Here is a 26,247-nt window from a genome sequence, read left to right on the forward strand (position 1 = left end):
TCCAAAGCATGGAATGTAAACACACAGAACATGTGATCTAATAGTCACACAATCAGCAACAGGAGAGAATGAAAATACTGACTTCCAGGTGCCACCAGGAAGTCTGCCATGAAAGCACTCTGCAGTTTCCAGCAACTGGTATTCAGAAGCATGGTTGCCGCCAATGGTGGAGGCAGAGCGCAGCCCTCCTGGCTAGCAGCCACTGGTTGCCATGTCCTCTGTGGATGTGTCTCATCTTCTTTAGAAGCCATCCTAAGTGGTGGCCTCTTGCCAGGTGGCCTGTTGAGGAGGCCCTAAGCTACTGAAGGTAATGGGGCTCTTTATAGTATGTCCAGCTGTCCTTTTTGTGTTGTTGGTTTTTTGTGTTGAATATACAGTATGCTACATGGTAATTTATGGACCTAATAGGTATCTAAAGCCATTTGCACATAACAAAAAATGTATTTTTATCAAAGTAATTGTTGAACTGAAATACAATTAAGAAATATATTAAGAATGAAATACAATTAAGAAGTATATTAATAGTGAAATAATTATTAAGCTTGAGAACCAAGGTACCACTGTATACAGAAATGAGAAAACCAGTGATATTTTAGGAAGCAGGCTAGCAGGCGGGACCCATTACTTACATCATAGGAGCCTACACAACACAAAACACTGTTGCTGTATGTAGGTTTTATTTTGTTTGTTATCTTATATTTTGGAAATGTACATCCAGTTTTTTTTCCTTTAAATTTTTTGGGGGCCCCCAATAGAGTGTGACCCTAAGCTACAGCTTGTTTAGCTTATACAGTGGGACCTTGCAAGACGAAATTAATTTGTTCCACGAGTCGTTTCGTGTTGCGATAATTCCGTCTTGCGAAGCGCGGTTTCCCATAGGAATTCATTGAAATTTAATTAATGCGTTCCTATGGGGGGGGAAAGAAGCACAAAAAAAGGCGCCGACTCACCCGCCACAGCTGGAAGACTTCAAGGCTCTGGGGAGGGGGAAGCAGGAGGAGGGCCAGGGGTCTGGAAGGAGTCCGGAAGCCATACAGAGATGGGAGAAAGCAAGGCCGGAGCCGTGGGGTCTCCTCCCGCCGCAGCCTCCGCTCCTTCAGGCGCTGCCGCTGTTCCCGCCAAGGGCCGCCTGGCGAGCCCCGCTGCAGCTCCTGCCAGAGCCGTGGAGGCCGCCAAGGAGGGCAAGGCCAGAGCCACGGAGGCCACCATGATGCCGCGCTGCCGCAGGAAGAAGAAGCGGCGGCCATGGATGTCACCGGCGGAGTCCTAAAGGTAAGTGGCCCCTCACGAGGCTGCTTCGTCTTGCGAAGCACAGCCATAGACAGCTTCATTTTGCGAGCCGTCCAAAAAAATCTCAAAACGTTTTGCGTTTTGCAATTTTCCGTTGTGCGAGGCGTTCGTCTTGCGGGGTACCACTGTACATAAATCTGGCAGTGCCTCCTGAGAGTGAATTTTACAGTTTAACTAAGTGCTGTTCTATCTGCTTTGAATCTTCCAGCCTTCAACCCTGTCGAACGTCCCCAAGTTGTTTACACGATTTGAGGCATCCATGTGACTTGAGAAATCGAAGGCTGGAAGAATCCTTTCCTTATAATGCCATCTCTCAAGACACCAGGTTACATTAAGAGCTATCCAAAACAAGGGCTTTATCTAATGACGGATTGCCAAAATGTCACGTTTGATTTACTGCAGGGGGAGAAAGGAGATCTCATCCATTACACTGAGGTATTAAGTGCTAGTTCTGACAAATAGACTTAGGAGGTTAAGCATCCCTGTGAAGGAAGCCTTTCAATTGGGAAACAAAGGGCATTGTTTTGTAGAAGACCCATTGAAGTGAACATGAACAGCACTACTGATGTAGCAGCAGCAATAACGACAGCAACACTTGGACTCTATAAGTGGAACCCGAAATAAAATGTTGCCGTATCAATCACTTCTCTTCAGGTTTCCAGCCAGTCAGCTATGCCATTTCCCAGGATACTCCATTCCATTCCCCCACCCACCCGGTTTTCCATTATCAGTTACTTAGTCACTGATCCATGGACTGGTTTTGGGGGGAATTTTTTTTTGAAGGGGAGATTCTTTTATTGGGGTGGATGTGCTTTAAATGTAAGGAGTGGATGTGACCTTTTAAACCAGGCATCCCCAAACTGCGGCCCTCCAGATGTTTTGGCCTACAACTCCCATGATCCCTAGCTAAGAGGACCAGTGGTCAGGGATGATGGGAATTGTAGTCCAAAACATCTGGAGGGCCGAAGTTTGGGGATGCCTGTTTTAAACCTATCTCGCAACATTTAAGAACACCTAAGAGCAGGCATCCCCAAACTTCGGCCCTCTAGATGTTTTGGACTACAATTCCCATCTTCCCCGACCACTGGTCCTGTTAGCTAGGGATCATGGGAGTTGTAGGCAAAAACATTTGGAGGGCCGCAGTTTGGGGATACCTGCCTAAGAGCATCTAAAAAGAATCACATATCCTCACAGATGAAAAGTGAAGTATTTCCAGGAACAATATCTTTCAGCCATCAAATTTGTGGGTAAACAAGAATGTTTTAAAGTTCTTCCTAAACATTGACAATGAGAGAGGGAGGCACATCGAGCCAGGAGATACCAGAAATTTAACCTCATTGGGACATATTATGTGGGCCTCACTAGCAAAACATTCTTTTTGGTCTGAAGTTGTTATCCCCCCTCAATTTTGCATTGGTGAAATCCTTGATATTTGCAGGTGTTTGTATACATTTAAATGATTTTTCTGTCATGTGGGGATTAATAGCAGGAAAACAAAAGTGGATTGGCAAGCCCCTGTGGTTGCCAAGAGACTTGTACTTTGAGCCTGGAAGGATAAATGCCAACCGTCTATTATGCAATAGTCTGGAGACCTTAATGCCCTGGTTACCTTTGAACATATTTCATAGAGACATCAAATTTGTGCAGTTACCTATTTGGACAGCTGAATGGCTCTTATTAACTCATGCTCTGGTGGTTATTATATTTGTAATGTGAACTGATGGTGGTGTTCTGTTACTATATACGTATCATTTCTTCTTTTTTCTTCTTCCATATGTATATATATTTGTTATGGTACATTAGCACAATGTTGCAAACAAAATAATAACAGCAGCAACAACAACTGGGACCTTCCGCATGAAAGGCAGATGCTCTACCTGGCAAGTATTAACTGTTCTCAATCTTAACCTGATAAATGGCATCTGTCCAGATTTTAATTTGTCTGAATTAATTTCAAGGTGTATTTTAATTAATTGATGTATACTGTGTTATTTATATGATGTTAGCGGCTCTGAGCCCAGCTCCAGCTGGGGAGGGCGGGGTACAAATAAAATTATTATTATTATTATTATTATTATTATTATTATTATTATTACCACCACTGAGCTAAAACACCTTCTGAGCATATAATGCTACTTTTTGCTGAGCCACTGGCCCATCAAGCATAACATTATCTACCCTGATGAGAAACGATGGGTCTGCAGGACCCAGGTTCTAATCTGGAAAACAGGTCCTCTTTCGCCCACCTGTGTTATTCCCATCAGGGTAGTGGCTTTGATTCGCCTTCCAGTGATTGATCCATGCACACGGCTTTGTGTTTCCAACTCAAGACCCATTGAAGAACATTCCATCCAGTTCATCTTTGATAAGTGGCTTTGAACATTTTTCATATTCTTCTTTGAGCTACCCTCACCATTGTGGCGGCAAGGGGTTGCTGTTCTGTGTTTGGACTTACGCTACTAGTTGAACGGTTCATTAATCCAGTCTATATAACGTTTGCTGTGCATGTATTTGTTCAGATGCAGTTGTACTTTTATCCATTCCATGTTCACAGTATTTCCAGGTCTTGACTTGCACATGGCACCTTAGTATGTTTGTTATTTGAATGGTTCATAGAATCATAGCATCATAGAGTTGGAAGAGACCACAAGGGCCATCCAGTCCAACCCCTTTCCAAACAGGAAACACCATCAAAGCATTCCTGAGATATGGCTGTCAAGCCTCTGCTTAAAGACCTCCAAAGAAGGAGATTCCACCACATTCCTTGGCAGCAAATTCCACTGTCGAACAGCTCTTACTGTCAGGAATTCTTCCTAATGTTTAGGTGGAATCTTCTTTCTTGTAGTTTGAATCCATTGCTCCGTGTCCGCTTCTCTGGAGCAGCAGAAAACAACCTTTCTCCCTCCTCTATATGGCATCCTTTTATATATTTGAACATGGCTATCATATCACCCCTTAACCAGCTCCCTAAGCCATTCTTCATAAGGCATCGTTTCCAGGCCTTTGACCATTTTGGTTGCCCTCCTCTGGACACGTTCCAACTTCTCAGTATCCTTCTTGAACTGTGGTGCCCAGAACTGGATACAGTATTCCAGTTGAGGTCTGACTAGAGCGGAATACAGTGGTACTATTTGTGGTCTACCAAGACTCCTAGATCCTTTTCACATGTACTGCTCTAAAGCCAGGTGTCACCCATCCTGTATTTGTGCCTTTCATTTTTTTTGCCCAAGTGTAGTACTGTACTTTACATTTCTCCCTGTTAAAAGTCATCTTGTTTGCTTTGGCCCAGTTGTCTAATCTGTTAAGGTCATTTTGAAGTGTGATCCTGTCCTCTGGGGTATTAGCCACCCCTCCCAATTTGATGTCATCTGCAAACTTGTTCAGGATGCCCTCAAGCCCATCATCCAAGTCATTGATGAAGATTTTGAGTAAGACTGGGCCCAAGACAGAACCCTGTGGCACCCCGCTAGTCACTTCTCTCCGGGATGAAGAGGAGCCATTGATGAGCACCCTTTGGGTTCGGTCAGTAAGCCAGTTACAAATTCACTGAATGGTAGCATTGTCTAGCCCACATTTTACCAGCTTCTTTACAAGAATATCATGGGGCACCTTGTCAAAGGCCTTGCTGAAATCAAGATAGGCTACATCCACAGCGTTCCCTTTATCTACCAGGCTTGTAATTCTGTCAAAAAATGAGATGGTTACTAGCCTATCTCTATTCTAGCTATTATTCCAGTAAATCTGGTTTTATATTGACTAGCCAGTTTGTGACATAGCTGCCAAGTACCCCGTTTTCACCGGGAAACCCCTGTTTTTACTTACCTTTCCCCGGTGGTCCCCCGTATCACTTCATCTCCCGTTTTTCTCCATTATTTTCTCCTGCCGGTGGCCATTTTTTTTCTTTCCGATTTGCCCTTCTATAGGCACCAAAAATGGCCACCGCTGGCTTCAAAAGTCGCATCTACGCATGTCCGGAAGTGCATAGACGCGACTTCCGGTGCCGGTGGCGGCCATTTTTGGTGCCCATAGATGGGCGGAGCGACACCGGAAGTTGCGTCGACGCACTTCCTGACATGCGTACAAGCGATTTTCAAAGCCGGCGGCGGCCATTTTTGGTACCCATAGAAGGGCAAAGCAACACCGGAAGTTACGTCGACGCAACTTCCGGTGTCACACGGCTGCCGGTCCCGGATTCTGCAGTCTGGGATTTGGAAGGTAAGGTTTGTGGTGGTGTTGTTTTGTTTTGTTTTACTATTATTGTTGTCACCACATTTGATACTTTGTGTATATAAGAACCCAGGTTCTAATCACCTGCTAGCTGATACCTCTTTAACTGCAGATTCCACAAACCTGCATGCAAAGCGCATCTCTTCCACTGAGCTTAAACCCCACATTGGTCCCTGCTCCCTTGTGCAAGAGAATTATCAATGTCTCTGGTGGATTTTGCATCCCAAATTGATGCACAAAACTGGCCCAGTTTCTGTAGCCGGCATTCATTTGTTTCAGCTTCAGCACAGAAGATAAGAAAATGCAACCTTTTTCTTCTGCTAGTGTGCTTGGCAATGCGAAGGGAAATCTCCCTGACTTTCCAAAGGCCACCCCCCCCCAACACACACCAAACAGCCGCTAATCGATATGTCCTTAACTCTTCAAACAAGGTTTGAACAAGAAACCAGAGAGGGGTAACTGCTGCTGCTAATCGTGCTTGTAATGAGAGAGGCTCAGAGGAGATTCCCACGGCAGCGCCTTGCAGGCATCGCGGCAAATAATTGAATCCATGGAAGACGCTGCCAGACTGAAGCGAAAGACAAACCAGGCAGAAAATGCTCACATATTATTAATTACATTTGTATCCTGTTCTTCCTCCCAAAGGAGTCCAGGGTGGCAAACACACAAGCGAAAGAACGCAACAATTGTTGGTATCCGGCAGTCTTGGAGGAGGAGTACGCCTTTGGGGCGAAGTCAAACGGTTGGAGAGAGACAGCATGTGCTAGGGGATGTAGAGACTGATGAAGGTGTCCGATTGTGCTGTTGCCGGTGCACCACGGAATTTCCTCTCTCTGTTCTCCTCCCAGCAGTCATTCCTCCTCTGGTCACCACTGTGGATGCATGACCTGACTGTCGGTCCAAGGCATGGGTAGGCAAACTAAGGCCCGGGGGGCGGATCCAGCCCAATCGCCTTCTAAAACTTGCCCGCAGACGGTACGGGAATCAGCGTGTTTTTACATGAGTAGAATGTGTCCTTTTATTTAAAATGCATCTCTGGGTTATTTGTGGGGCATAGGAATTTGTTCATTCCCCCCCAAAAAATAGTCTGCCCCCCCACAAGGTCTGAGGGACAGTGGACTGGCCCCCTGTTGAAAAAGTTTGCTGACCTTTGGTCCAGGGATTCCCATACAATAGGGCTGGTGTTGCCAGCCTTCATTGTAACACAGAATTGGTCTGCCAAGAGGCCTGGTGCTTAAAGCCAACTCTCCACAGAGCAAGTCCTTCTTTCTTTTTCTTTTTGCATATAATTTTTATTAAGTTTTCTGTTTTACAATTTAAGATACTCATTTTACATCCCTAAGCTATCAATGACTTCCCTTCTCCTCTTTCCATGGTTCATTTTACATATCATAAATCTCTGCATATTTTACAAAAAAAACCTATTCCATTCAGTATTCCATTACTGCATCCATCAAAACCTATTCACACTATTGAATTTATCTTAATGCTGCCAGTGTTTTCAGCAGTACACAATTATTTCCCATATATTCAATAAACATTTTCCAATCTTCTTTAAACGTATGTTCTTCTTTTTCTCTTATTCTATATGTTAAGTTTGTGCATTGTCCATATTCTGTCAACTTAAGATACCACTCCTCTTTAGTTGGGACCTTGCTCATTTTCTATTTTGGGGCTAACAAAACATGGGCCGCAGTAGTAGCATACAGAAATAACCTTTTTCGACATCTGGGAATTTCAGTCTGAGTTATCCCCAACAGAAAGGACTCTGGGTTTTTTTTTGGGGGGAAGCACTTTTAAGCATTCCCCCCCCCCCAATTCTAGTTACAGGTAGGTAGCCGTGTTGGTCTGAGTCGAAGCAAAATAAAAAAATTCCTTCAGTAGCACCTTAAAGACCAACTAAGTTTTTGTTTTGGTATGAGCTTTCGTGTGCATGCACACTTCTTCAGATATCTACTGAAGGAATGTTTTTATTCCCCCAATTCGTTATGGATCATTTCCCAATACTCTTTTACTCTTTCCACAGAACACGTCCTTGGACATTCTGCCATCTCAGTTCTGTGGACATGACTGTGTCAGCATAGACATCACTGAGACATGAGGGTGTGCGTGCCGCACAAACAAAAATATATATTCATTATTTTGAAGCACCTTTAAGAAACAAATGAAACTTTGGCCCTTTTCTGCTGAAAGTAACAAGCAACATGAGAACGGGCCTTTTCAGTGGTGGCTCCCTGCTTTTCGAATGCTCTCCCCCTGGAAGGTTCACCCGGTAACATTGTTACATATTTTCAAGTGGCAGGCAAAAACATTCCTTTTTAATCAAGCTTTGGGCTTTTAACTATCTGTGGCCTTTTTGCATGGGTTGGATGTTTTAATGTTGGTTTGTTTCTGTTTTTTTTAAATAAAAAATAGAATAGTTATATATAGTTATATATATATATATATATATATATATATATATATATATATATATATATATAAAATGTGTATGTGTGTGTGTGTGTGTGTATAGTTTACGGTATGTGTTGTTCGCTTAAATATTGTGAGTTGCTTTGAGTTGCAATGGCAAAATAGTGACTGGTAAATTTAATAAATCATAAGAAATCATAAGAACTGGGATAGCTCAATCGGTAGAATGTGGGGCTCTGAATTTCAGGGTTGCGAGTTCGAGTCCCACATTGGGCGAAAGATTCCTTCATTGCCCTTGTGATCTCTTCCAACTCTTATTATTTCTCCGAATAACAAGTCTAGCCTTGAAGCTCACAACTATAACATTTGCTTTGCAAAGAGGATCGGGCACCATTAAGCGAATTAAAAAAATGAGGTGTGTGGGGCCAAATCTTACACATTTCCCCTGAATGGAGAATTCCTCTCTCCTCTGGCTGCAATCTCCCTTGGACAAAACTACAAGGGCATAAAAACCACAGGGAAAAATAGACAAGCCAGCAACATTAACTATGATGTATGATACAGGCCAGTGTTTATGAAATATTTTAATGAACACCAGGAAGCCACATAATATGATTATTGGTGCCATTAGGCTTTTATTTATGCCGAACAAATTGTTGAGCCAAGGAACTGCCACTCGGTTTGGGGATTATGGCACTCCGGAGATCCCTGCTGGGACATAGCCGCAGTTGCAACAGGTTAGCGAACGAGACTGTAAGTCATAGCGCTCCTTCCACTCAATGCTGGACGTTAAATAATTTAAAGGCAAGTTTCGGAAACGAGAAATACACGCTGCTAACAGCGCAAGCGATAAAAATAAATGATAGCGGGGGTAAATCAAGGCCACGTCAAGCCGTTGCATTTCCCTTTGGCCCAGCTTCCCCACTGCCATTTAAATCCTGGTTCTCAAAGATTTGCAGGGCAAGCTTCTGTAAGGCCCTGTCTGTAAGATGTACTTTGGTTTCCTCCAAATCCTGGGAGCTGCAGTTTGCTAAGTGTTGTGACGTGGGGTTTGTGATTTCAGCTCTCTTGACAAAACATGCTGGAGACAGTTCTCTAGTAACAGCTCTTTATTAAAGTGAACAAGACTGAAGACTGAGGAGAGGAAAGCTACATTTATAGGGACAGGGGACTAGCTAGGAAGGGATACATTTTGGAGGGAACAATATCAAGCAATCACAGTGCTGCCTTTTGGAGGAAACCAATAAGACAGAGGATCCAAATACAGCAGCTTAAATGAACCAATAGTAGCTGTACCCTCTGGAACCAAAAGGCAGTTACTTTATCCTAATGCAAATACAGACAATAATAATACAGATATAAAATCCTTTGACTCAATACACAACACTAAGGTTGCTGAAAGCAACCCTTCCATGATTTTCAGAGTGGTCTAAAAATCATTCCCTCTTTCTAGGAACCTCTAGGAATTTGAGCTCTGAGGTCAGAATATGAGTCTCCTAACAATACTCAGCACCCTTAGCAAAACTACAGCTCCCAAAATTATTTAGGGAAAGGTATGCCTGTTTTCTGGGACCCAGGTGGCGCTGTGGGTTAAACCACAGAGTCTAGGGCAGGCATCCCCAAACTGCGGCCCTCCAGATGTTTTGGCCTACAACTCCCATCATCCCTAGCTAACAGGACCAGTGGTCAGGGACGATGGGAATTGTAGTCCAAAACATCTGGAGGGCCGAAGTTTGGGGATGCCTGGACTAGGGCTTGCTGATCAGAAAGTCGGTGGTTCGAATCCCTGCAACGGGGTGAGCTCCTGTTGCTCGGTCCCACCTCCTGCCCACCTAGCAGTTTGAAAGCACATCAAAGTGCAAGTAGATAAATAGGGACCGCTCTGGCGGGAAGGTAAACGGCGTTTCCGTGCGCTGCTCTGGTTCCCCAGAAGCAGCTTTGTCATGCTGGCCACATGACCTGGAAGCTGTCTGCGGACAAATGCTGGCTCCCTCGGCCTATAGAGCGAGATGAGCGCCGCAACCCCAGAGTCGGACACGACTGGACCTGATGGTCAGGGGCCCCTTTACCTTTACCTTTATGCCTGTTTTAACATATGATGTGGTCCAAGTAAGATTTGCCTCAAGTTGCAATGCAGGAGTCTGCAAGATGACATTTGCAGGTGACAGTGATCCTTCCAGTACACAAAAGACCTCAATATATATATCCCCTTGAAAATGGTCAATGCACAAAAGAGTGTTTGCTCTTTCTGCTCAGTTCCTGTTACAGGTAGGTAGCCGTGTTGGTCTGAGTCGAAACAAAATTAAAAAAAATTCCTTCAGTAGCACCTTAAAGACCAACTAAGTTTTAATTTTGGTATGAGCTTTCGTGTGCATGCATGTATCTGATGAAGTGTGCATGCACACGAAAGCTCATGCCAAAATTAAAACTTAGCTGGTCTTTAAGGTGCTACGGAAGGAATTTTTTAAATTTTGTGCTCAGTTCCTGTTTGTGCTGGCCCACCCTTTAGAGACACCCAGATTCCATCAGATGCCTCTCATCCGTTTTGAGCAGAAGTCCAAAGAGCTTCTAACGGAGACTGGCTAATATAGGTGCCCTTGATCCCATTGGCTGGGGATGCAACGCATGGGAGACTTTTCTACACCATTTTGTGCCCCCTGTCTGTTTCTGTGCTCTTTTGGATATGCTTTTGTGTATGCCACGTCCCATAACAGTCATTTGTTCTTATGCCACATCCAGCCACTTTGTGACTGGCACACACAGCGCTGTCTCAAACGTCCCGAACGCACCAGGGGCAAACTGTGGTTGTATGGTGCCCTGTGTGTGTCAGGAGGTAATGCCTGAATAGCAACAACAAATACTCTATTGTGGTCCAAAGACTCACAAGATGAAGTTCAGTGCATAAAACGTTCATTAAAAGCATGCAGATGTCGAGGAGAAATCATAAGACTATGCTTGTTTCTGACTTCTGTCTAATGCAAATGGATCTCTAGCCCTGGCCAACTCAGACAGAGTTAGAAGTCCATCTTCTTGCCAGCCAGTATTGCTGTACGGAAAGGCACAAAGGAAACAGGTTAAATAAAGTAAAGTGAAATTAAGACACCATGTGGACAAGCAGGAGGTCGCCATGTGTGTTGTGGGGCCTGCTTTTCTTCCCACCAGGCACTACCTCTCCACGCTTGCTTTTCTACCAACAAGAGTTGCTTCCATGTTGCCCCCACTCCCAGCCATAAGACAAGAAAACAAAAGGGCTGCTTGAAATCTGGGATTTCTCCCCAAACTGATAACAAGCACGGTCTCAAAAATTTCAAATGCTATTTGACAGATGGGCTTAATTAGCTATTCCAACACAAAGCCATAATATTTGCAGTTAATATTCATACTAAAACACCCTGCTGCCTGTGATAATATTTGTATGTTAATCCTGTTACGATAAGGGTTTCGGTCCCCCAAACAGAAAGTGCGATACGTTTCAGAATTCCGATAGAAGCGACGCGTATCCTTCCCGCCTGCTTGTCGCTGGGTTGAGCATCTCTTTAATCCGTGAAATTACACCTGTCACAGGGAGTTAGCTTTATTAACACTGTTTCCCGACCCACGGAAAATGATCAGAACACACAAAAGTGTGGAATCTCCAGTTAATTAATGCCACCACCTTTTCATTTATACGATCAGATTTCTGGCGGGTTTTCTAAGAGTGATAGTTAAACTGTATTTGGGGCACAGGGCAGTTAGAAATAACATATAAAGAAATGTCAGCGGGTAACTAAACAAAGAAAGTTCTGTCAAGTTCTAAACAGCGGCATTAATATCTATTTCTTGACATCCAAAATCGCTTGATGCTACGGAATCGTTTTTCAATGTAAGCCAATAATTTTTTTACAAAATTAAAAGCAGGTCCCAATATCTTCAGCGATCTGACCCCTTTAAAATATACAATGGTCGAGCTAGAAGTGGACTTAAGAGTTTGCCTAGTCCAGCATCCCTGTCCTCTGCTTAAAATACCTCTGGCAAAGGAGAGGCCACCACTTTCCGAGGCAGATTGTTCCATAGCTGCCAAGTTTTCCCTTTTCTCGCGAGGAAGCCTATTCAGCATAAGGGAATTTCCCTTAAAAAAAGGGATAACTTGGCAGCTATGGATTGTTCCACTGTCAAACAGCTGGTCCCTGTTGGACCAAAATCTGCTTCCGTGCCATTGTTACTTCTTGGTTCTCATCCTGTATTCCAGGGCAACAAATCTGTTCTAGCTTCTGCATGGCAGCCCTTTGTCTATTTGAAGACAGCTAGCATGCCTTCCCCTAACCCTCTCTTCTCCATGCTAAACACGAACAAGGGCTGGGCACCAGATTCAGCTGAAGCCCAAAGCAAATCAGCCAGCTTAAAGGGATCTGGTGCTGCCATGGAGCAGAGGATCCAGTGGGAACTTGAGGCAGGCAGCCTCAGTGTGCTCCCCTCAGAGAGCACACTGAGGAAACAGAACCCAGGAGGATTGAATCCCCCACTCAACAACCGGTGAGTGGATTCAGTTCTGCTGGCTGCAGGATGCTCCTTCACCTCTGTGTGGTGCAAAGCAGCTCCTAGCACTGTTGAACCTCCTGCTCTTCTTCCCCCAGCCACTCCTGCCTTGAATTGAGATGGGGTCAGATCTGGGGCCGGTGGTCCCAAGCAGGGCCAGATTTAGGTTTGATGAGGCCCTAAGCTACTGATTTTCCCAGTAGTGATGTATGGAAGTGAGAGCTGGACCATAAAGAAGGCTGATCGCCGAAGAATTGATGCTTTTGAATTATGGTGCTGGAGGAGACTCTTGAGAGTCCCATGGACTGCAAGAAGATCAAACCTATCCATTCTGAAGGAAATCAGCCCTGAGTGCTCCCTGGAAGGACAGATCGTGAAGCTGAGGCTCCAATACTTTGGCCACCTCATGAGAAGAAAAGACCCTGATGTTGGGAAAGACTGAGGGCACTAGGAGAAGGGGACGACAGAGGACGAGATGGTTGGACAGTGTTCTTGAAGCTACCAACATGAGTCTGACCAAACTGCGGGAGGCAGTGGAAGACAGGAGTGCCTGGCTTGCTCTGGTCCATGGGGTCACGAAGACACGGACACAACTAAACAACTAAACAACCTACTGAAGGTAATGGGGCCCTTTATATGTCCAGCTGTCCTTTGTCAACAACAAATTGTCGCTGGTTTTTTTGTGTTGAACGTATGCTATATGGTAATTTATGACGTAAAGCCATTTGCACACAATCAGTCCATGCAGAATGTAGACAACCTATACATAGAAATGAGCAAACCAGTGAAATTTTAGGGAGCAGGCTAGCAGGCAGAGCCCATTTCTTACATCATAGGAGCCTACACCACACAAAACACTGTTGCTGTATGTAGGTTTTGTTTTTATTTGTTTTTTATCTTATATTTTGGAAATGTATATCCAGTGTTTTTTTCCTTAATTTTTTTGGGGGCCCCCAAAAGAGGGGGTCCCCAAGCTATAGCTTGTTTAGCTTATATGTAAATCTGGCACTGGTCCCGAGGTTGGCCTGGATTAGGTCAGTGGAGAAGGGTGATATACAGCCGTATTCAACATTCACGTATCTCTTTCATAGGACTCGGTTTCATTATCTTGGTCACCTGTCTCTGAATATACTCCAGATCAGGCATCCCCAAACTGCGGCCCTCCAGATGTTTTGGCCTCCAACTCCCATGATCCCTAGCTAGCAGGACCAGTGGTCAGGGAAGATGGGAATTGTAGTCCTAAACATCTGGAGGGCCAAAGTTTGGGATGCCTGCGCCAGATGGTCAATGTCCTTCTAAAAATGTGGCTCCCAGAACTGAACAGCAGTTTCATGAACAGTGAACGGGCATAGCAAAAATTAATAGGAAAGCAACATGTAAATAATTTAGTCTATTAGATGAATGCCTTTTAAAATAAGCAATGAGGGGACTCCTCTGAGTTCAGTTTGCTGCTGGTCCATTAAGAATGGATTAATTAAGAAGATACCTTCCAGGCTACTAAAATGATCCAGCTTTGCTTTTTACTGAGAGGTACTAAGCCCTTATTGGGACCCAGGTGGCGCTGTGGGTTAAACCACTGAGCCTAGGGCTTGCTGATCAGAAGGTCGGTGGTTCGAATCCCTGTGACGGGGTGAGCTCCCGTTGCTTGGTCCCAGCTCCTGCCAACCTAGCAGTTTGAAAGCACGTCAAAATGCAAGTAGATAAATAGGAACCGCTACGGCGGGAAGGTAAACGGCGTTTCCGTGTGCTGCTCTGGTTCGCCAGAAGCGGCTTTGTCATGCTGGCCACATGACCTGGAAGCTGTACGCCGGCTCCCTCGACCAATAATGCGACACTCAAGCTCCTAACCATAATGGCTATGTTCTGCCCGCATTGTCAGAAGCAGCAGGCCCCTGAATACTAGTTGCAGGTGGGTGGGTCGAGCACACCTAAGCTGTTAAATTAGCACATGAGATGTGTGCCACCTTTCACCCTATTTATCTTCAGTGCACTTCCTCTTTAAGAAGGATGTGTCCCATGGTCACCCCCGTGCTGAGTCTCCCATTCCCCCAAGTGGCAAGGCGAGCCCAGAGGGGAGAAGCCTGTCCAGTTTGGGTTTGTGGGACTTTTTCCAGTAACATCTCCTCATCCAGTCATCCCACCCACCAAGAAAGCTGCTCTAGATTCACAATTAAGGTCCATGCAACTGCCTTAGAGTGTTGCTGAGTGATATTGACAAAGTGCCAAAGCTATCCTGGGGGAATGCAAGTGAGAGAAACAAGTTGAAATGGACTTTTATGAGTGTATTTATTTGAGTGGTTAAATAAAATATTGACTGTAGCCATTTTATTTAAACTGGCACAGTGCAGAAGAATGCATAAAGCTCAACAACTGCACTATTTTGTGATGTTTTAGAAAAACACATTCCAAGACCATATCCACAATATTCAGCCTCTCTCTTCTCTTCTCTTCTCTTCTCTTCTCTTCTCTTCTCTTCTCTTCTCTTCTCTTCTCTTCTTTTTTCTTTTTCTTTTGGTAATTCATGGACTTTTACAACTTCTGCTCTGCATCTTTGTTGTTTATTCTTCCATTTCTTTTTTGCTTTTAGAAGAATCGTGGAATGGAAATAATTACAAATCAGTAGGTTCTGCAACTGTGTGACCTAAAAGACTAATGAAGTCCAGGCACTTGCTGTGCCTGGTGGGTCAACCATAAGCTTGATAGAGCTTCTAGTTTTGCAGCCTACCTGTGATTAAAACTGTAAGTTATCAAGTATCTTGAAAGCTACAATTGGGGATGGAAGAATGTTTTAGTTTGGGGTCTTTCAGTTCCTCATTTTTCAAACAATAAATGTAGTTTGCAAAATTTCTGCAGCAATCTGCATTTTACAAATAAAAATCCTCGTGGGAAATCTAAAATGGCATTTTAGTGTGAATTTGGTGCTGTGGTCTAAACCACTGAGCCTAGGGCTTGCCGATCAGAAGGTCAACAGTTCGAATCCCCACGACAGGGTAAGCTCCCATCGCTCGGTCCCTGCTCCTGCCAACCTAGCAGTTCAAAAGCACATCAAAGTGCAAGTACTGTAGATAAATAGGTACTGCTACAGCAGGAAGGTAAACAGCATTTCCATGCACTGCTCTAGTTTTGCCAGACGCGGCTTAGTCATGCTGGCTACATGACCCAGAAAAACTGTCTGTGGACAAACATCAGCTCCCTCGGCCAGTAAAGTGAGATGAGCGCCGCAACCCCAGAGTCGTTCGCGACTGGATTTAACTGCCAGGGGTACCTTTACTTTTACCTTTTTCTCCCAATAAACACATACACATTTTGTATGCAGTTTTGAGTAACGTTCAAATTTTTGCAAGCAAATTCTCCTACTATAATGCATTTATGTATGTTGTCTTCAAAAATATGTGGAATTTCATCAAACATATGCATTTTGGTAAACACTGATTGGGTGAATAACTGAATCACAGGATTCACTTATGTGTGGATTTAGCTACGTTTTGGTTCCCACATTGATCCAGAAAGTGCAAATTTGATCAATTCAGCTTTAAATGTGAACTGAATCAGATTTTGCCCCCCTCCCTACTGACCTTATGTGTCTGGTTGCTCACCAGGCTGAAATGAAGTATTTGGATAACACCTAGGACAGGGGTTCCCAACAAAATTTTCTCGAGGACCCCTCATTGAGCCGCTATTGTGACAAGGACCCCCATTAATTCCTAATCCTAAAATTAAAAAGTGAGAGCCAAATTAAGAGTCTTTATATATTCATATTTATACATTTTTTTACAGTTACAACAGAGTACTCCATCAGTATACAGTTAGTTTTAATTTTCAGTTCTTAATGAGATGAACCACTTTTTAACCAACGGTCCATTTTTAACTACGTGAACTGTAGCTTCCGCGAAAAACAATGCTTTGTTTACAAACACTACTGTTTTGCAAAGAGGCAGCGCGCGCCAGGGAGGAGGGAGGAGAATGGAGAAGACAGGGTACCTGCGCAGTAGCGCACAAATGAAGCCGACACGCGCAAAGCATCTTGGGGAGGTGAGCGTTAGTAGAATGCGCGCGCTGCCTCTTTGCAAAACAGTAGTGTTTGTAAAGCACCACCTAACAGCATACAGCAGAACTACGGCCTCTATCTAATTCTAGTTTTGCGCTAGACTCTGCTCATGCAGGAAGCGGCCAAAACAAAAAATCTGTTATCATACGAAATATATTTAATATATTTTTTATTCTAATAGCATCTTGAGGACCCCTCTGGCATAGCTCGCGGACCCCTGGGGGTCCCCGGACCACCTGTTGGGAACCACTGACCTAGGAAATCTATGTTACCCATTCTCCAGCCTCCTTGGGGAGAAATCCAAGGTGACCACTAGCATTCCTGAGATATATTGCAAAACATCTGGAGGCTCCCTGGGCAAAAAAGTGTTTGAAGCCTTTTGTTAACAGCATGATCTCCGACACTCACAGGGCATGATGATCCTCATTATGATAACACACTATGTTTATTACATGAATTTGTGCTTGTCTGTTTTGCGTATTGAGTTGTCATCCTTCCCTGTTTAGAAAAGGGGATGCAGTATTAGTTATATAAGGCACAATGGCCAGTAGGAGGCACTGTGCAGGGACATTGGAGATTGCAAGTAGGAAAACAAAGTTAGCAATGACCTCTCCCAACATTGTGTCCTGGTTTTCTATGCTGGCCAAGATAAATCTTTGCTTGTTGGTAGTCCCAACCAAGTCACATTCTCTTCACGTAATCTACCTCACTTACGCAGACACCGAAATGATGTTATTTCCAATACTGGAAATGTAGGGTTCCAATGCTGGAAATTTAGAGCATATTGCTGATAATTATATTGCATATTATTCCACGACTAGAGAGGTGCATGTGTAAAAACTAGCCTACTGTATAAATGTGACATTTACATTTGTGGAACTTCCCAGATTTCCTGCCCACCACCAATATGTGGCCCTCAGAAGTTTGCATGGAAGGGAATGTGGCCCCTGGGCTGGGAAGAAAAACCATGCCAGCTCTGACGTATAAGAATGCCCCCTAGCTGTTAGTAAAATGGGAACAAAAGTGATTATTTTCATAAACGAGGAACCGAAACAGTAGCCAGCTTCTTAAATGCTGATTGTTTTAAGGGTCACTGTCCTACATTAGCAACTACACTGTGGGAATTTTTTAAAAAATCAAGCTCTAAGTCTCTGGATGTAGATTAAAAATTCACTCACAAGAACGGCGGAATGAAGCGTGTAAAGCCTTAAAAAAAAAATTCCCCCTGGAAAGTTCAGGATACAAACCAAGGGTAGTAATTAGCAAGACTCTGATCTTTAAAGCTCTCCAGTAATTTGAAGAGACTCAACAAGAGGATTGGACAAAATTCAAAGCTCCTTTTTAAAACACACACACACACACACACACACACACACACACACACACACACACAGAGCCTTCTGCCTTTTCCTATTTCTTTTGGGCGACTGAGATGGCATTTTTTTATTTTTAAAAAATACACTCCTCTTTGATTAATAGCACATACAGCACAATAAGCAAAATAATAATATTATAAACCAACTCAAAATGGTATCACCCTTAGGTCATAGCCAACTAACTTCAACTGAGAGTAGGCCCACTGAACTTAATGAGCATAACTTAGTGATGGATCTACTACTCTGAGTAGGACTCGCATTGCATGCAACCCAAAATCTACCCCTCTACCTCCACTCATTTGATGAGCATGATAAGAAAGAAAGAAAGAAAGAAAGAAAGAAAGAAAGAAAGAAAGAAAGAAAGAAAGAAAGAAAGAAAGAAAGAAAGAAAGAAAGAAAGATCTGCTATGAATAAAAAGGATCCAAAGTTGTGAAAACAAATCTGACCTTTGAGAAACCACGTTCAAAGTGGTGGCTTTCCCCAAGCAACTTTCTAAATGGCCGAGGGACCAATTTTCATGTGAGCTTCTTGACCTCTGGCAAAGCCTTACACACTGCAGAGGATTCTGAGGCACATTCAACAGCACATGATCAGCTCGCGTGCTTCTCTGTAAGCCCACACAAAATGTCAACATGCCCCAGAAGAACCTTCCCAACCTCAACGGAGCATCCTAAAGAATCCCACAAAGTCTTCGAAATTTTCTACTAGCCTGCTGGAGGCTGGCAGAGCAGTGATGGATAGACCCGATGCATTCGAGGCTGGTCTGTTATGGGAAATGGGGCACTGCCCCACCACACTCCGCCAATTCCCACCTGCCTGCCATCTTATTTAACCACAACCTCAGCAGGTAGCCCTGGCTGCCGGCTTCCTCCTGATCCTTGGTGTCAGTTTTGCTCTTGCAGAACTCAACAGGAGGAGGGGGGAAGCAGTAGAATTGGTTGGTTCCTCCTGTGATTGGCTCTGGCTCCACCTACTGTTGGTCTTCCTATCTTCTGCCCTTCCAGTCCCAGTGGGCACCGCGTCTCCCCCAGTAACCTGCTGCATTACTGTGCTGGGTGTGCAAGGGGGAGGTTTCTCTCCACTCATACATCTCTTGGTTACTGTGCTAGGTTTGGAAGAGGGGCAGAATGCCCCATCGTGTGACTCCACAGCACTGGGTTTATGCATAAGCTAAGGGAACTGTGGTTTAGGGGCTCAGATTCTGTGGGGCCCTCTAAACACACAAAAAAACTGTTACTAAATTTAAAGTTTTGTGTAATTGGTTAAAAAATAAATAAAGGAACCGGGAGAAACAGACACTAATAGAGACATTATCGTTCTGCTATGACAAAAGTATACTTAATGGCCACACAATTACATGTCACATTGTGCTTATCTGCAGAAATAACAATATCAAAATTTCATTAGCTGATCTTGGTTGCTGTACATTCAAAGTGTTCATGCAGGCTAAGTAAGGAATTATAAGGTGTTTTCATTTAAAGGTATTTCGCATGCAAATAAGCTTATTGCAAGATTTGTGCTTTAGGTAGGTTGTGAGTTTTTAGATCCATCCTAGCCTTGGTACTGATATATATGTGAATATAAAACTTTATTATTTCTATTTCCGTTGCGTTACAATAAAACATTATTCTGCTAATGCTATGCAGCCTCTTAAACCTGATGTCACTTAAAGCCTCCATATGTCATGATCCAGCTCTGCTCATTCACTTACCTGCATGTCCTTCCTTGTCACCTACGGCTACCAGGTAGGTGCTTAAATCAGGGGAAAGTAACTTGCAGTCCTCCAGTTGTTGTTGAACTCCAACTCCCATCAGCCCAAGCCAGCATGGCCAATGGTCAGGGATGATGGGAGTTTTAGTTCAGTAACATCAGGAGGACCAAATCTTCCCCACCCTGGTTTCCATAACACTCCCATGACTGTGTATCATAGGGAAAGATCTATAGCGGTGAGCAAGTGCTTTCTCAGGAAAGTTTATCTGTTATATGCTTTTTGAGGCTCCCCCGAGAAGCTTCTGAGCCACACCGCTGGCTGATGCTGAATTCAATACAAGTCAGGTAATTGGGTCCAGACTTCAGAGATGGAGCCTGGAGATAACATTTTCAGACTGAAGGTGTTCCAATTCACAATTCCCAAATATCCTGAGGTTGGACATGGTGCAGACTAGATCTCTTACACTTTGCCATGTCCCACATGACCTGAATGGACACTCCAGATTACAGCAAACACCCCTACAGATCTTGGCAATGGCAAGGGGAAACCAACAGTGATGTCCAAACTTCTTTTTAGGGAAGCTGGTCACTATAACTCACCTTCCCAGGAGGTACTCAGAAGTACCCTAAGACAGAGCTTGAAAACTACTGGTAATGACATACATACCTCTTTCCCAAGGGGGTAGATTTTCTTCGGCAAAATATAACAGCCGGTGCATATTTCCCAATATAATCCACACTCTTCTGGACGTCCCATGTGTATGGATTGCTGGCTCTTATGCTGAAAACATTCACGCCTTTCTTCACCTTTGCCCTAGGAGAAACAAGAAGCTATGTTAACAAGCAGACAGGGACTGTCAGGTCTAGCTGCTCTCACAAGTCTTTACTGATTACCACTCACTACTGAAAGGGGACACTGGTGGCGCTGTGGGTTAAACCACAGAGCCTAGGGCTTGCTGATCAGAAGGTCGGCGGTTCGAATCCCTGCAACGGGGTGAGCTCCCATTGCTTGGTCCCAGCTCCTGCCCACCTAGCAGTTCGAAAGCACGTCAAAGTGCAAGTAGATAAATACATACCACTCCAAGCGGGAAGGTAAACGGCGTTTCCGTGCGCTGCTCTGGTTTGCCAGAAGCAGCTTTGTCATGCTGGCCACATGACCTGGAAGCTGTACGCCAGCTCCCTTGGCCAATAATGCGAGATGAGCGCGCAAACCCAGAGTCAGTCACGACTGGACCTAATGGCCAGGGGTCCCTTTACCTTTACCTTACTGGTCCTTCAAAGAGGCGATGATTTAATAAAGCTATCCTTCAGCATTCAGACAGGTAGAGTTTATTTAGCTGTGGGATGTGTGCACACAGCACTAAAAATGGCATCAAACTCACATGCCAAGGTAATACAACATGTTTGCTGGACCACCTAGTTTAATGACCCCAGACTCTAGTTGTGACCAAGATACTGAGGTCCCATCTGTGCTATTCATTTAAAACCGTATCATACCACTTTAAACAATTAAGGCTTTCCTCCCCCTCAAAATTCGGGGAAGTGTAGTTTGTTAAGAGTGGAAAGAGGTGTTTGCCTCACAGAACTACACTTCCCAGAATTCTCAGCAAAAGATCAATTGTTAAACTGCTCTGGGAACTGTAGCTCTGTAAAGGAAATAGGGGTCTTCTTACACTGCGCAGTACCCTTAAACTACACTTCCCAGGATTCTTTGGGGGAAACCTCAACTGCTTTGAAGTGGTATGATGGTGCTTTAATGCTTTTAATGGAGGAGGGGCCTGAGTCAGAGGCTTCAGAGGCCCCAGTTAAGGAGCTCGAACAGGTTCATGACTCGACCTTATGCTAGTGATCAGGGACAAGTGAACCCGAGGCTCTTAGGAGCCCCCAAAACCATATCCAAACCTGTGCACTTTGGGTGTCAATAAATGTTCTACAGGGACAAAGAAAGAACTGGTTGGAAATCAGGATCCCAGAGAGATGAAGCAAGAAGCTGGGGATCAGGATCCCAGGCTCCTATTCTGCTGGATGTCTCTCAGTCTGGATGTCAGTTCCTTATGTACTCCAAAGGTGATGCTCAGGCTTCAACATGGAACACAGGCAGATTGGTCCAATGCTTACCTTCCAAGTCCCGGACTGCAGAATCCGGGACGGCAGCCGTGTGACACCGGAAGTTGCGTCGACGAAACTTCCGGTGTCGCTTTGCCCTTCTATGGGCACCAAAAATGGCCGCCGGCGGCTTCAAAGGTAGCTTCTACGCATGAATGGAAGTGTGTCGACGCAACTTCCGGTGTCACCCCGCCCATCTATGGGCACCAAAAATGGCCGCCACCGACACCAGAAGTCGCGTCTACGCACTTCCGGTCATGCGTAGATGCGACTTTTGAAGCCGGCGGCGGCCATTTTTGGTGCCCATAGAAGGGCAAATCAGGGAAAAAAATGGTCGCCGGCAGGAGAAAATAACGGAGAAAAACGGGAGACGAAGTGATACGGGGGACCACTGGGAAAAGGTAAGTAAAAACGGGGGTTTCCCGGGGAAAACGGGGTACTTGGCAGCTATGGTCCAATGTAACTTATCAATGACAAGCTAGCTGGTCCATAGAAAGCTGTCTTCCACCGAGTCATTCCATCTAGTGCAATACTGTCTACACTGATTAGCAGTGACTCTCCAGAGTTTCAGCTGTACCTGGAGATGCTGGCGTTTCTGCACGCAAAGGAGGTGCTCAACCCCTGAGCTCCATCCCTTCCCAGCAACTGGGAAGGGCAAGGGGTTCTAGTTTTAAATCAGGCATCAGGAACATGTAGCCTCCAAGATGTAGACAAACTCCAACTTCCCCCAGCCCCAGCCAGCCTGGCAAATGGCTATGGATGGTGGTAACCCAACACCACCCAGATAACCACAATCTCCCCAAGCTTGGCCTAGATCCTCACCCTGTGACTAGTAGCATCAGAATAAATTGCACAAAGTGGCACAAATGAAAGGATAACGTATGTAAAGCAAGAGAAATCGTGTGCATTTGCCCAATTTGTGCAGGTTGCAGAATCCAAATTTGCTTGATTTTAGAATCTGGATTGCTGTGACATGCGATTCTGATATTTTCTTTGAAAAGCAGCGTACACACAGCCTTGAATATGCATGAGGGGCTTTGCAAGTGTCAAATGAAGAAGAGATGTCATTATTACAAGGGAAGGCACATTTGGCAGCCTCCCCCGAGACGGATTCTGACTTAAACAGGGGGAAGAGTGCCAAGGCAGTGTAACAAACAACACAACGGGATTCCTTTCCCAATCCATTTGGATTACAAGACTGGCATATATTGGGTTCATCTGCCTAGCTGGCCTTCGGATTCTACCCTTCGGCTGTTTTCACAATTTGTCTTGAACGATTATTATATGTAGAAGGACAGACACTTTGCCACTGGATCTCTTGGAGTTTCTGAAGCAGCTCCATGGGTTTTCGACACATCTTATCATAGAATCATAGAATGGTAGAGTTGGAAGGGACCCAAGGGTCATCTAGTCCAACCCCCTACAATGCAGGAATCTCAGCTAAAGCATCCATGACAGGTGGCCATCCAACCTCTGCTTAAAAACCTCCAAGGAAGGAGAGTCCACAACTTCCCAAAGGAGGCTTCTCCACTTTGTTGTTTTTTTATTTTTAAAAAATCCAGCTTTCCTAAACCTCAAAGAAACTTTAAAACCAGAGTAGAAGCCAGATCTCTAAATAAGCCCATCTCTAAATACACCTGATGTCTGAAGGCAGACCAAATAAAGGTCCATCCATAACATTCAAAACAATTCACACCATTGCCCCAGGGCCAGTAGGAAAGGATCAAATCGTAGTCCTTGAAGAAGGTCATTCTGAAGTCTTGGGGCCAACCCTGAACAGGTCCAGGATCCTTGCTTTGTAAGACTTCTTCATCCAAACTGTGGGACTACAGAGCAAGACCCTTGAAGGTGATCTCATCAGGCAGGCAGATTAAATAGTGACATTCTGATTTTGTGCTGTTCTTATCCCTGTCTTTCCTTATTGTGAACTGCTCTGGGAACCAATTGTTTGAAGGACGGTATACAAATGCATGAAATCTGGGGGGGTGCTCGCTCCCCAGAGATGCCTGCCTGGCACCAACTTTGTTGTCATTTTGGACCCCCCCCCAAGCATCTAGGCACTACTAACAATTTGTGTCTCAGTTCTTCCAATGTTCTGGAAAGTGCAAATTAATCAAGTGCAGCTTTGCAGGTGAACTGAATCATATTCATCCCCCATCCCTACCTAGACTAAACAATCTTAATCTTTTGCATGTGCCTTTGAATTGAAGATGAGTAAAGGATCAGGCTACATCTAGTGGAGCTACATCTCATGGCAACTCAAAAAAGGGCCTTCCCAGAGTGGCCCCCACATTGTGAAATGACCTCCCTTTAGAGATACAATGGGCGTCTATGGGGCAGGCCTTCTGCCAGATGTTAAAAACCATTTCCATGGGCATTCCCAGGCACCGATCCTTAGTACCCCTTTTACTGAACTGGTTGACATGTTATTGCTACTTAAGCGTACTGGTTTTATTTTGGACACCACCTTGTCATTTTCCTCCCCACAATGAAAAGCAGCCTATAATTTTTTTATAAAAATAAATAAAATAAGCATGGTGGGCTGTGTGTGGTGGGGTGATCAGAAGTACAGTGGAACCTCGATTTATGAACACCTCGGTTTATGAATTTTCGGTTTATGAACGCCGCGGACCCATCTGGAACGGATTAATTCACTTTCCATTACTTTCAATGGGAAAGTTCGCTTCAGTTTATGAATGCTTCAGTTTATGAACAGACTTCCGGAACCAATTACACCCATGCTTCGGGTTAAGTACGCTTCAGGTTGAGTACTCCGCGGACCCGTCTGGAACGGATTAATCCACTTTCCATTACTTTCAATGGGAAAGTTCGCTTCAGTTTATGAACGCTTACTCCGCGGACCGTCTGGAATGGATTAATTCACTTTCCATTACTTTCAATGGGAAAGGTCACTTTAGTTTATGAACTCTTCAGTTTATGAACAGACTTCCGGAACCAATTGTGTTCATAAACCGAGGTACCACTGTATCCCAAGAGTCTGCAGCAAGAGATGCCTGTCAGGTACAGATTTTCAGGTCTACCTAGTTTACATTTTCCCTAGAGCTTTTCTGCACAATCTCACAAGTCTCTTTGTAAACTAGCGAGTGGAGGAATTTGCTATGGGCATTCAGGGCAAACCAGATAACCTTGCACATATGTCAGGAAGAGAAGCACCTGCATGCTCCAGCAGTAAATCAGACTTGCAAATGCTTAAATAAAAGGAGCAGGCTAGTCTTGCGCTCTGCTGGGGAAGGCGTGGAGGGGAGGAAGGCAGAATGAAGGGCTATGAGATCTCCCAATCTCCATTTCTACTTCTGGATAGTAACCCCTAATTCTATGCCCATTTCCCTGGGGCTCACTCATCATAGACCCATAACGAGGAACCTGTGGTCCTCTACTAACAAGCTGGAACGTGTGCAGAGGCCGGCGACCAAGATGATAAAGGGTCTTGAAATGAAGCTTTCTTTACTGTCTTATTTGTTTCATAAAAATTGTACACCGCTTGATTTAAAACAACAACAACCCTCAAAGCAGTTAACAACATCAACAACATCATCATCAACAACAACAAAACAGAAAACATTTGAGGGTGTTGGGTATGTTGAGCCTGGAGAAGAGAAAACTGAGTGATGATACACCTCTTTGAATATCTGAAGGACTGTCACATGGCAAGCTTACTTCCGCTGCTCCAGAGGATAGGACTGATTGTTAAAACACTTTGGGAATTGCAGCTCTGCGGGTAGGGTTGCCAGACTCAGTAGTGGACAGGACTTCTGTGCCTTTAATTGCCCTGCTCTCTTTTGAGTCTGGAAACCTTAAAGAGAAACCAGCAGACCCTTTGCTTGGAAATTAAACAAAGGGTCTGCTGGTTTCTCTTTAAGGTTTCCAGACTCAAAAGAGAGCAGGGCAATTAAAGGCACAGAAGTCCTGTCCTCTATTGAGTCTGGCAACCCTATCTGAGGGAGGGGCAGGGATTGGGATCTCCTAAAAACTCTCAGCATCCTTAACGAAGCACAGCCCTCAGAAGCCTTTGGAGGAAGCCATGACCGTTTAAAGAGGTATCATAGTGCTTTAAACTAATGGTGTGAATGCCACTACTGCAGCTCTCATTGCCACTGGCTCTTGTCTGTTGTGCACTGTGCTCACTTTTCCAGCAATGGTTCCCAAAGCCAGGCTATGTTAATAGATTGATCATAACCACTCCTTTAAAACAAAACAAAAAAAACGTTAAAAAAATCACTGAAGCCTATTTAATAAACTCTACAATTGCAGCCTGTTCATTTTGCATCATTCCTCAGAACAAAAGCATTCATAGCTCTGCAGCCTTTGGTAAGTCAGGAAGTCCTGTCTCCCCCCCCCCCCTTCCTTTCATCCTAGTTTCAGAGAGTGCAGTCTTGTGCACTCTTACTTGGGAGTAAGCCGCAGTGAGCTAGCTGCTCCTCTAATGCAGTGTTTCTCAACCTTTTTTGGGCCACGGCACACTTGTTCCGTGAAAAGAATCACGAGGCACACCACCATTAAAAAAGTTAAAAAATTTAACTCTGTGCCGCCCTATATTGACT

At 44.4% G+C, this 26,247-nt stretch overlaps 1 protein-coding gene across 1 annotated transcript in view; it reads right to left on the reverse strand.

The window, feature by feature from the left end:
* Nucleotides 1-26,247, reverse strand: part of LOC118076152 (transmembrane protein 132D) — a 444,754-nt gene that overhangs the window by 237,939 nt on the left and 180,568 nt on the right. Inside the window, exon 3 of the mRNA XM_088659749.1 lies at nucleotides 20,247-20,393. Coding sequence (XP_088515875.1) covers nucleotides 20,247-20,393 — 147 coding nt within the window. The remainder of the gene's footprint in view (nucleotides 1-20,246; nucleotides 20,394-26,247) is intronic.

Source organism: Zootoca vivipara, chromosome 16 (assembly GCF_965207765.1).
Source record: "Zootoca vivipara chromosome 16, rZooViv2.hap1.1, whole genome shotgun sequence".
Lineage (NCBI taxonomy): Eukaryota > Metazoa > Chordata > Lepidosauria > Squamata > Lacertidae > Zootoca > Zootoca vivipara.